The sequence below is a fragment of the Danio rerio genome, chromosome 24 (assembly GCF_049306965.1).
Source record: "Danio rerio strain Tuebingen ecotype United States chromosome 24, GRCz12tu, whole genome shotgun sequence".
In the NCBI taxonomy this organism is placed as follows: domain Eukaryota; kingdom Metazoa; phylum Chordata; class Actinopteri; order Cypriniformes; family Danionidae; genus Danio; species Danio rerio.
Genome location: NC_133199.1, coordinates 44,562,283 through 44,574,923, shown reverse-complemented (window position 1 = coordinate 44,574,923; position 12,641 = coordinate 44,562,283). Strand labels below are relative to the sequence as shown.

The 12,641-nt window shown below is 31.8% G+C and overlaps 1 protein-coding gene across 23 annotated transcripts in view; it reads left to right on the top strand.

Annotated features, from left to right (window-relative positions):
• ttc21a (tetratricopeptide repeat domain 21A) overlaps nucleotides 1-12,638 on the top strand; it is a 30,957-nt gene extending 18,319 nt beyond the window's left edge. For 9 of the 23 annotated variants that reach the window (XR_012399595.1, XR_012399591.1, XR_012399592.1 and 6 more), the window contains 10 exons: nucleotides 268-456; nucleotides 525-635; nucleotides 1,337-1,418; nucleotides 2,007-2,157; nucleotides 2,519-2,683; nucleotides 4,111-4,291; nucleotides 6,207-6,431; nucleotides 7,487-7,601; nucleotides 7,675-7,742; nucleotides 7,890-8,376. Coding sequence is in view for 10 of the 23 variants with exons in the window: in XM_073941240.1 (XP_073797341.1) it covers nucleotides 268-456; nucleotides 525-635; nucleotides 1,337-1,418; nucleotides 2,007-2,157; nucleotides 2,519-2,683; nucleotides 4,111-4,291; nucleotides 6,207-6,431; nucleotides 7,487-7,601; nucleotides 7,675-7,742; nucleotides 7,890-7,967 (1,365 nt within the window). In the remaining 13 variants the exon portion in view is untranslated. Of the gene's footprint in view, nucleotides 1-267; nucleotides 457-524; nucleotides 636-1,336; nucleotides 1,419-2,006; nucleotides 2,158-2,518; nucleotides 2,684-4,110; nucleotides 4,292-6,206; nucleotides 6,432-7,486; nucleotides 7,602-7,674; nucleotides 7,743-7,889; nucleotides 8,377-10,724; nucleotides 10,761-12,538 lie in introns of those variants that run through there. The other 14 variants (XR_012399596.1, XR_012399593.1, XR_012399589.1 and 11 more) reach the window with 4 other exon arrangements.
• The last annotated feature ends 3 nt before the right edge of the window (nucleotides 12,639-12,641 follow it).

Below are 12,641 nucleotides of genomic sequence, written 5' to 3'. Positions count from 1 at the left end.
TAAAAATGCAGAGAAATGTTAAAGGTGTTGATTGTGCAGTTTGCTGTGCTTCATATGAGTGGGTGGAGCCAAACATCTGTTTTCGACTCTCTGATTGGTGGATTTTTTTCCAAACAGCATTATGGGTTATGTAGTTTTTCTGTATGAAATCTGCAGATCGTTAAATGCACAAAGTTAAATTACATGATGAAGGAAACATCAAATAAAAAAGCATAATAAAACAATTGTAGTTGTGTGATATAACTTGTGTGTCTGCTCTTCTGTCAGATGCATGATCTCCAGCTCAGAGTTATTATACGTGTTTCAAGTGAACATCAGGCAGAATTAGAGGAACAGAAGAAGCTGTTATCATCCATCTGCTGTGATTGGGCTCAAGAGTTTCACCTCCGACACGAGCTGGAAAAAGCCAAACGTCACTATACAGATGCTTTAAACCACAGGCCGGACGATCAACAGGTCAGTCTGTCAGTGTGAATGTGATCATGATGTGCAGAGGGAGTTTTCAGTGCTGTGTTCTCATGCAGGTCCTCCTTCATCTGGCTGCACTGTACTATGAGCAGCAGAAGCTGGATTACTGCGAGGAGCTGTGTGTGAAGATTCTGCAGCTCCAGCAGGAACACACTGCAGCCGCAATGGTCAGATTTATTCATAATTTATAATTTATTCAGATTTATTTATAATGGTCAACATTAGCTCCTTTCACACATTTTTATGTTTGTTTTTTATTTTACATGAGACATTTATGGAAAATTACTGGTAAACTGAGAAGAGATCTTAAAATAACTTTTTTAAATTGATTTTTATTTTATATATTTTTTTATAAATACCTTAATTTATTTACTTTTAACTTTGCTCTTAATTTGCTTTCAAAAATACATTTTTTTTACAGTAAATAAACTTAATTTATTTAGCTATGTTCTTAGTTTGCTTTAAAATACTTTTAATTTAGTTTAAGCATACAGTAAATGAAATTAAATCAACAGTAAATAAAATTTAATTAGCGGTGAAATAAATTCTATTTAATTAGCATTAAATAAATTATATTTATTTACCAGTTAATTAAATTTAAAGTTTTATTTAAATTTTATTACCAGGAAGTAGAATAATTGCAATTGTAATAATTATTATTACTATCTATGTATGCATGCATGTATGTAATAATAATAATAATACAATAATAATTTAGTAATATATAATAATAACAAAATAATGATGATAATAATAATAATAATACTATAATTATAATAATTTAATTATAATTTAATAATAATAATAATAATAATAATAATAAAATGGATGTCTCCAAAATATATCTTGCGTATGCTTTTATCCTCAGCTGTTCGCTGATACGTTGTATTGGAAGAACCAAAAAGAAGAAGCAGTCAAGATTTATACCAGTATAATGAAGAGAAACCCTGGTAAATTTTTATCTCTTATTTTCTCTGTGTGTGTGTGTGTGTGTATATAGGATAAATGTGTTTGAGTAAGTGTAAGTAAACAATTCTGTAACCAATGTAAATGTAAACAATTCTTCCAAATTTAAAATAAAATCAAGACCTTTACAGCCTAAGATTACATATGGTCAAAATAATAAAAAGTTTTGTATTTTCAGACAATAATGTTCATTTTTAGAAAACATAATACCATTTTTTTACCTTTAGATAATCAAATAATAAAGCAATAATTGGTGAAATAATTACTTTTTTAATCACAAGAAAAGTTTTTGCAAAGGAAAACAAAATGCTATAAATGATGATATTTTTTAAAGTTTAGAAACAAAAATAGTCCTTCATAGAATGGAAGAAATATGAACATTTCACGTAAACACACACCTAATAAATGAAGTATGAATTAGAGGAACTTTTCAAGTGGTCTCATTTTTCCACAGCAGTGTATAGTTATAATTTTCAAAAAACACACTTTGTTGTAGTTTTTGTATTAGTTTGTGAATCATATCTCTGACCTGCACATTTAATAATGACTTTTTTTGATTCCATTTACATCAGACAACTTTCATGCCATGGCCAAGTTTCTACAGATTCTGCGCAGGATGGGGAAACTGGAGGACGCCGTGTCTGTTTTTAATGCTTGTGAAAAGTTCAATCCACTGACACTCAGAGAAGCGGGATATCAATACTGCAAGGGTCTCTATCTGTGGTCAGTCAACAGCACCTTTACTAATAATATTACTAGTCTAATGATAGTATAAAAGTCTTCAGAAACAAATAAGGATGACAGAGAAGTTAATAAGGTTCATGAAAATTATATAAAATACATGGTCATGTTTTCTTTTATGATATATCATTTAAAAGGCACCACTTATAAGAGTCATTTGTGCATAATAGCTCCCCTTAATTTTTTTCCAACTTAAATTATTTCTAAATTTAAGTCCTTCTATTGTTTTTTGCTTGAGAATGCTAACATACACATGGAAAAAAGTAGTATAGTCTTTTAAAGTAAATACCATGTTAAAGTGGTATTGTACTGTATAAATTATAGTACTCCTGGTTTTCTTCAGGCACTCTCACCAGACGTCTTCATCTCTGACGCACCTGAACAAGGCCAGAGGAGACGCAGACTGGGGAAAACCGGCTCTGGAGATGATGATCCACATCTGTCTGAACCCCGACAAGATCATCTTTGGAGGAGAGATTTTAGATAAAGGACTAAGGGAAAATATAAGGTGACAAGAACTGAACAGATTAAATGATTTGCAGATTTGTGCACTAAATAGACATTTTTCATCTATAAACGCATGGATTGGCTAAAGCGAGGGCTTTATATTTTTTACTCACCAATGGAGATGCTTGAAGCACTTTTAATTATGAATGGATGTGCTTTATTGGATGTCTTTTGGATTGTTAATATAAATCAGCTGGAAAAAGCCAAAGATAAAGTTGTGAAGTCATATACACCTGGGATGAGAGGGAGGAAATGATAAGTAATTTTCGACAAAGCTCCTGTAGAAAATACACACACTCTTCTCTCTGTCATTTTAACCCACAAGATTTACACCAGACGTTCATTCATTTTTCTTTGGCTTACTCCCCTGATTTATCAGGGGTCGCCACAGCGGAAAGTGTGACGTATGTGCTTGGTTGACTCCGACCCCAAGATGGAGTATCTGAGCTCGACCAATCAGAACAGACTGACCAATGAAAGGAGACAAAGCTCTGACCAATCAGAACAGATTTGACCAGTCAGAGGAGACTGAGCTCTGACCAATCAGAACAGATTTGACCAGTCAGAGGAGACTGAGCTCTGACCAATCAGAACAGATTGACCAGTCAGAGGAGACTGAGCTCTGACCAATCAGAACAGATTGACCAGTCAGAGGAGACTGAGCTCTGACCAATCAGAACAGATTGACCAGTCAGAGGAGACTGAGCTCTGACCAATCAGAACAAGTGTGGGTGCTAGAAAATAAACGGCTAACATAGTTACAGCAGACTGTCTCCGAGTCCGTTCATACAAGATTACACGACATTACAGAATGAACCGACAACTTTTCCAGCACATGTCTTACGCAGCGGATGCCCTTCCAGCTGCAACCCAGTACTGGGAAACACCCATACGCACTCATAAACTACAGCCAATTTAGTTCATCAATTCCCCTATAGCGCATGTGTTTGGACTGTGGGGGAAACCAGAGCACCCGGAGGAAACCCACACCAACACGGGGAGAACATGCAAACTCCACACAGAAACACCAACTGACCCAGCCTAGACTCGAACCAGCGACCTTCTTGCTATGAGGCTACAGTGCTAACCACTGCGCCATTGTGACACCCCGACACTTTCTTATGATCACTTAAAAAGAATTGTGCATTTCTGAAGTGTGCCTCACACTGGTGAGTGGGCCTGATAAACCACCCGTAGAAAATGCTCTCTTCTCTCTCTAAGAAACCCTCTTTACTCTAGCACTTAATTCTCTGTGCACAAACGGTTCTTTAGTATAAATAGCACCTGTTGTGTGTGTTGCCTCTTATTGTTGAATCTCTGAATGCCTCCCCAGTTGTGAGTCACTTTGGACTAAAGCATCTGCTAAATGATCAAATGTACTATTTGTGTGAACTAACCCTTTAAATTCTGCCACGGTTTCTCCTTCAGTGAATCAGAGAATGAGATGAGAATGAACACGGCACACAATCTGCTGAGGATGTTTCACCCGCGCTGCAGATCTGAGCAGGACAAAGCGGCGCTGCTGCTGAATGAGTGCCGAATCTACAGCCGAAAGCACACACAGGTGGAGACCGCAGTGCTGGAGCTCGCAGACACACTGGCCAATAATGTAAGACTTCACATTTATGTAGAGCACGTTTGTTCAGCTTTTTGCATTCAGTGCAAGACAGTACAGCCCTTGTGTACTGTTCAGATCGACTCCCCTTTGGTGATGTTGGTGCTGATTTTGCTCCATTGACTTCCATTATAATCACATTTATTGACTGAAGCCAGGACAGCAGATAATCATGCATTCTTGATTGTTGCTGGTTTTCTTTGTTGGAAGAGGGACAATGTGTCAGTTTTACTGTTGATCATCAGTTGGCAGTATTAACCCTTTAGATAGGCCTGTGCTGAAGAGTTTCTGGCTTTTATATGGAGTTTTATATGTAGAGTAATTGCTCTGCAATTTATAATTGAGTTGCAGTTTGTACGTCCGACCCTCCCAGTCCCAGTGATGGGTTTTAGCTTGAAGGGCATCGGCTGTGCAAAAACATATGCTGGATGAGTTGGTGGTTCATTCCACTGTGGCTACTCCAGATTAATAAAGCGACTAAGCCGAAAATAAAATAAATGAACATTTACTGAAACCGAAAACTCTAAAATCGATTACTAAAATAAAACAAACAAGCCAATAACAGCCGATTTCATACATTTAATCATTAGCTTTCTTTTCAGCTCAGTCTCTTTATTTAACAGGGGTCGTATGTTTTGCGCAGCGGATTCCCTTTAAGCTGCAACCCACCACTGGGAAACAACCATGCGCACTCATTCACACTCATACACTACGGATATTTTAGCTTGCCCAATCCCCCTATATCGCATGTGTTTGGACTGTGTGGGAAAACCAGAGCACCCGGAAAAAAAACCCATGCCAACACTGGGAGAACATGCAAACTCCACACAGAAACGCCAACTGATACAGCCGGGACTCGAACCAGCGACCTTCTTGCTGTGAGGCCACAGTGCTAATCATTGAGCCACCATGTCGCTCTACAACAGATTTATTGATTATTAAAAAAAACAGAAAACACTGAAAGAAAAAACAAAACAGAATATTAGTATAATATTTATTTCACTCTACTATTATACATGAGAGATGAAAATATCTCAAAGTAGCGTGACGGTGCTTGTTTTTCAATCATTAATTAATTAATTAGTTTTTTAATTTAGCAGAATTTTGCGTTTGCACTTTTTAGTGGGTCTACATAGTAAATTCAGAAACTGTTATTAGTGGCAGAACACAGTGACCTTCAGATGAATATGTAAATATGGCCATATATTTACATATTCATTAGGCTATGTAAGATTATAGTTAAATTTGGTGTCTTATCTCTGCAAGACACATTGATTACAGTACAGAATGCGTCTTTTTGCAATTTCCTGAACATGTAAATGGGAAAATCTTTTTTTTTTTTTTTTTTTTTAAAGAGGACCTATTATGCCCCTTTTTAAAATATGTAAAAAGTCTCTGAGTGTGTAGTGAAGTTTCAGCTCAAAATAGCACACTAATAATGTTTTCTAGCTCTCTGAAACTGACTTTGATTGTAATAGTGGTGTTTTGATGACTGTCGCTTTAAATTCAAATGAGATTGTGCTCTTTTTCAGAAGAGGGCGGAGCTACATATGCTTGTGTGTCAGCATAGTGGCAGATTCAAAAACAAGACTAACGTTCTATGCTAATGAGGGAGAGATAGTCGCTAGTGGGTGGGGTTTTCCCCCTCTGATGACGCGTACAAAAGGAGAATGTCAATCAAAGTGTTTCTGCAGACTGTCTTTATCAAGTCTGATTATAACAAATAGATTATAAATGTTTGCCATGAGAAGCTGCCTATACTGACACACTGCTGACACAACTGTTTAAACCCCTTATAAAAGTGATTTTTTCCTAATCGCTTTCTTTTAAGTTTCAAAACAGTGTAATTTTATGCATATTGCTTTTATAAGTGGTGTTGCATTAATGCTGAAATGCTGCTGTTGTACAGGTGATGCTGGAGGAGTGTCTGCTCCTCATGGCTGAAGGTTTTGTCCAGCTGAAGCAGATTCCCAGAGCCAGAAACTTCCTCAAACGCCTCACCAGGATGAACTGGAGCGACACGAATGCAGATTATATGGAGAAAGGCTGTCTGCTGCTGGCGGACATGTACATAAAGATGGGCAAATACACAGAGGGCCGCACACTCCTCCACCGCTGCACTCAGCACAATAAGGTGCCGATTGTTGTTGTTTTTTTTCTGTAGTTAGCAAATAAACATTTTGACATTATTTTGGACAGCTTCTTGCAATTCAGGAATCTGTCCAAATTTGCTCTGTGTGTGTGTATATATATATATATATATATGTATGTATGTATGTATGTATGTATGTATGTATGTATGTATGTATGTATGTATGTATGTATGTATGTATGTATGTATCTAAAGTGTGTGTGTGTAATGTGTAATATGTTATATATATATATATATATATATATATATATATATATATATATATATATATATATATATATATATATATATATATATATATATATATATATATATATATATATATATATATATATTTGTGTGTGTGTGTGTGTGTACATTGTATTGTGTGTGTGTGTACATACATACATACATACATATATATATATATTTATTTATTTATTTATTTATTTATTTATTTATTTATTTATTTATTATTATTATTATTATTTATTTCTTTTTTTACCTTGCTGAGCCCCCCTAAAATGAAAATCCTAAAATCGCCCCTGTCCTATTACAATCAATAGCCTATACAGAAATTAAATGAAGTTTTAAAATCTTGTTCACATTTTATTCGCCGCATTTTAAATATTGATTATATCATTAAGTTATATCATTATTTACTAACGAGCAGCGAATCTCTTATTGTGATGATAGTTAGTTAGAATGGTAAAATATGGGAGAATCCCAGCAAAAATGGGAGGGTTGATTGGTATGGTCTGTCTGTGTGTGTGAGAGATGAGAACTATGAAGCGTCATAGCTCATTAATATTCATGACCATTCCAAATATGGTCAAAACCATGCATACTTTATCATTATCAATTCCTGGGGTTGGAAATGCTCCTATAATACAATTTCTGTAGGATTTTTGAGCTTACCTAAGCCACATATTTACTATATAAACATCAGAGTTCAATTTAAGATTGTTTCAATGCATTCTGTAGCAACTTTAAGCTGAATTTGCTGTGTTTTTGTGAACACTGAGCTGAAATAACTGCCGTGATGTGTTCATTTTCAGTCGTGCAGTAAAGCGTATGAGTATGAGGGCTTTATGCTGGAGAATGAGCAGAGATACAGAGACGCAGCGCTGCAGTATGAGCTGGCCTGGAGACACAGCAGACAGCCTGCAGTCGGTATGATGGAGGAAATTGCACTACACACACTCTATATGCCTTATTAAATGACGTTAAACATTCTGATCTGCAGGATATCGTCTTGCCTTGAACTATCTGAAGAGCCAGAACTACACGCTGGCGGTGGATGTGTGTCGACAGGTCTGTTATCACACTCTGAGGAGTCTTATTTGAAACCGTATTAGTGAATGAGATCTGTGCTGATGGAAAATCTGTAGGGTTTTGAAGCTGATTAAATGAGTAATAAGTGACGTGCGTGCGTGCATCTGCATGTGTGTGTGTTTACAGGTTCTGCAGCAACATCCAGATTACCCACAAATCAACACTGAGATCCTGACCCGTGCTCGGCTCTCTCTCCGCCTGTGACTGAGTGTGTGTGAATTTGTTCTGTGTGTGTGTGCGCATTAAGATAATGTTACGTATTTAAAGGTTTAATATTTATGTACTTCGATCAACAATCATTATTGTTTAATACTGAGTGTGCTGATCTTTCTATATATCAGTCCAATCGTTTACAAAGAAAGTTTCTCTTAGTACTTTTAGTGTCAACAGTGTTGTGTGAACTGCGTATATACTGGTGAACGCAGAGAAATGTGTGTAAATGCAAGCAAAAACACACACTAAAAAGTATTTTAACACCTAAATCTGACTTTAATACACCACTATTGCTTAATATTTTAGAACATGCATCAAAAATGAGACGTCCTATATTGGTGCTTTTATAAAAGTGACTGATTATGAAGGCATAGAAAGCATTGAAGACAGATGAAGTGTTTAAGGCTTCACATCATTTTAATAAAAAAAAAAAAAAAATATATATATATATATATATATATATATACATATATATATATATATATATATATATACATATATATATATATATATATATATATATATATATATATATATATATATATATATATATATATATACATACATATATATATATATACATATATATATATATATATATATATATATATATATATATATATATATATATATATATATATATATATATATATATATATATACATATATATATATATATATATATATATATATATATATATATATATATATATATATATATATATATAYAYATATATATATATATATATATATATATATATATATACATATATATATATATATATATATATATATATATACATATATATATATATATATATACATATATATATATATACATATATATATATATATATATATATATATACATATATATATATATATATACATATATATATATATATATACATATATATATATATATATATATATATATACATATATATATATATATATATATATACATATATATATATATATATATATATATATATATATATATATATATATATATATATATATATATATATATATATATACATATATATATATACATATATATATATATATATATATATATATATATATATATGTATATATATATATATATATATATATATATATATATATACATACATACATATATATATATATATATATATATATATATATATATATATGTATGTATATATATATATATATATATGTATATATATATATATATATATATATGTATATATATATATATATATATATATATGTATATATATATATATATATATATATATATATATATACATATATATATATATATATATATATATATATATATATATATATATATATATATATATATATATATATATATATATATATATATATATATATATATTCATTCATTTTCTTTTTGGCTTAGTCCCTTTATTAATCTGGGGTCGCCACAGTGGAATGAACCACCAACTCTCCAGCATATGTTTTACACAGCGGATGCCCTTTCAGCTACAACTCCTCACTGGGAAACATCCATACACACTCGTTCACACACATACACTAAGGACAAGTTAGGCAAGAAGGTTGCTGGTTCGAGTCCCGGCTGGTTCAGTTGGTGTTTGTGTGGAGTTTGCATGTTCTCCCCATGTTGGCAAATGCACTATTGGCGAATTAACTAAATTGGCCATAGTGTACGAGTCTGAGAATGATTTTGTATGGGTGTTTCCCAGTACTGGGTTGCGGCTGGAAGGTCATCCGCTGTGCAAAACATATGCTGGAATAGTTGGTGGTTCATTCCGCTGTGGCGACTCCTGATTTATAAAGGGACTAAGCCCAAAAAAATTAGAGTGCTGATCTGACTGTATATCAGTTCAATCAAATACACTGCAAATATACAGGTGAACGTAGAGAAATGTGTAAGTGCAGCCAAAATAATGCACAAAATTTCTGTGTATTTTAACATCTGAATCTAGCTTTAATACATCACGATTCCTCTATATTTAAGTACTATTTAATAACATCAAAAATCAGACGTCCTATATTGATGTCTGCATGAAATTGCATTTATAAAAGTGATTATAAAGCTATCGAAAGCATAAAACACAAGCAAAGTGTTTGATGCTACACATTTTTTTATAAAATAAAATAAGATATAATCTAAAAAATATTAATTATTATAAAATAATTTAAAAATGAAATTTCAAAATATGAGTGAAATAAAGTTCAATCTACTCATGTATGCAGAAGAAAACCCGGTGTATTCTGAGCTGTACTTATTAAAACATATCAAATAATTATTCATATTAAATGTGATTCTGTTCAATTCCTGCTGTCAAATGTGTTAAATATGTTGTTTTAAATGATAGTGGTGAAGAATAAAGATTTCAGATGATGATTGGTGAGTATTTTAGATGTCAGAAAATGATCCGAGTGTCAGATAAGATTTTAGATTTTAGTCTAAATGAAATTGTCTTTACACCTCAGCTATTGATCTCATATGCAGACGGAGCTACAGGTGAGTGTGTGTGTGTTATTTTAAATTGCATTATGTACATCTATTTCAATGTGATTGAATTCAGTTTTTTACAGCTCCATTCAGATTAATCCAGATTAAATGGTGTATTTATTTGTTTTTAAGCTAGTGAATGATGCTCACCATTTGATTAATTTTAGAAATTATATCTAATTCAAAATTAGAAAAAGTGGTCTGTATTAGTTTGTAGTCTTAATAGATGTATTCTTGTGTTGTTTCTGCAGGAGGCGCTGCTGAGCTCTGCTACTGACATTTACCAGGTATATGAGTAAAAGCATGCCCATATGAGTAAATAACAATAACATGAAGTAAATTGCTGGAGTTTACACACCTTTAAGAGTGTACAACAAGAATGTAAACATGATATGTACACGTTGGTCCATGTAGTATCTTTAAAAAGCACACACAATGTGGATTTTTGTGTAAAACGTGGATTTTTGTTTATAAATGCGAATGTCTTCTTAATTTATTTATGTTTCTTGTTTATTTTAAATAAAGTAAATGTAAATTGCATAGTATTGCTCCAGATTAATAAAGAGACTAAGCCGAAATAAAAATGAATGGATGAATAATAATGATAATAATCATTTAAAATTAGATTTAATATAGTATTAAATAATAAATATGAGTATATTTAAACTCATGAAATGTAATATGCATATTTATTTTACATTATTATTATTATGACATTATTAATTTATTATACATTTATTTGTTAAATAACTAAGTAAATAATAAATAAAATATAATAAATTAATACTATTATTTATACACCTATTATAATAATATACTTAAATTACATGTTTTATGTAATAAGTAAGATAAAAATTTTTTTATAAAAAGCTAATTCTGAGAAAATTTTATATAAGTAATTAATTATATATCTAAAAGTGTGTATAAGTTAGATGACTTCAACTGTATATATATATACACACACACACACACACACACACATATATATATATATATATATATATATATATATATATATATATACAGTTGAAGTCACAATTTAGTAATAGTGTTAATAACTCATCTCTAATAACTGATTTATTTTCTCTTTGTCATGATGACAGTAAATAATATTAGACTAGATATTCTTCAAGACACTTCTATACAGCTTAAAGTGAAATTTAAAGCCTTAACCAGGTTAATTAGGTTAACTTGGCAGGTTAGGGTAATTAGCAAGTTATTGTATAATGATGGTTTGTTCTGTAGACTATCGAGAAAAAAAATAGCTTAAACGGGCTAATAATATTGACCTTAAAATGGTATTTAAAAAAATAAAAACTGCTGTTATTTTTGGCGAAATAAAACAAATAAGACTTTCTCCAGAAGAAAAAATATTATCAGACATCCTGTGAACATTTAATTGCTCTGTTAAACATCATTTAGGAAATATTTAAAAAAGAAAAAAAAAATCAAAGGGGGCTAATAATTCAGACTTCAACTGTATGTATATATTATATATTTGAGATACTAAAATTCTAACAGATAAATTTGTACAAATTATTTCATTTATTTAACTACTTAGTTACACTATGAAAAAAATATATCCATGAAATAGCATTTTTGGGGGGGATTTTAATCTTTCTTTCAGCATCTTTTAATCGTGAAAAGTGAAATAAGTGACTTGTCTGCTCGTGTGTATTAGTGTGCAGTGCTGTATTGTCTAGGTTGGTGTTGTATATTACGCTACAGAAACCTTGTAATTAACTGCAGCACATTTTCAACACTTATTTTTCTAGTTATTATTTCTTATACATTATTATATTATCTCAAACTACTGAAATGTCAGTAAAAGTCACTTTGTTAAACTGTAGAGTTGAATTTACAGCTTCAGAAGTGGACAAAGCAGAGGTCAACATCCCATAATGCAATTCACAACCACAAATAAACACAGACCGCTTAAGAATCGCAATATACAGACACTGTTCATAACAGATATATTAACAGTGTAGTTATTTACAGGTAGTTAATGAAAAGGTGTTTTTGGAAACAAAGATGCATCTAAGATCGTCTGAAATGTTTATAACAGGAAAACTGGAGAGAGCGAGAGAGAAAGAGAAAGAGGGATGTTGTGACAGAGGAAATGATGTCGTCACGAGTGCTGCAGTACCTGTGTGTGTATATCATCATAA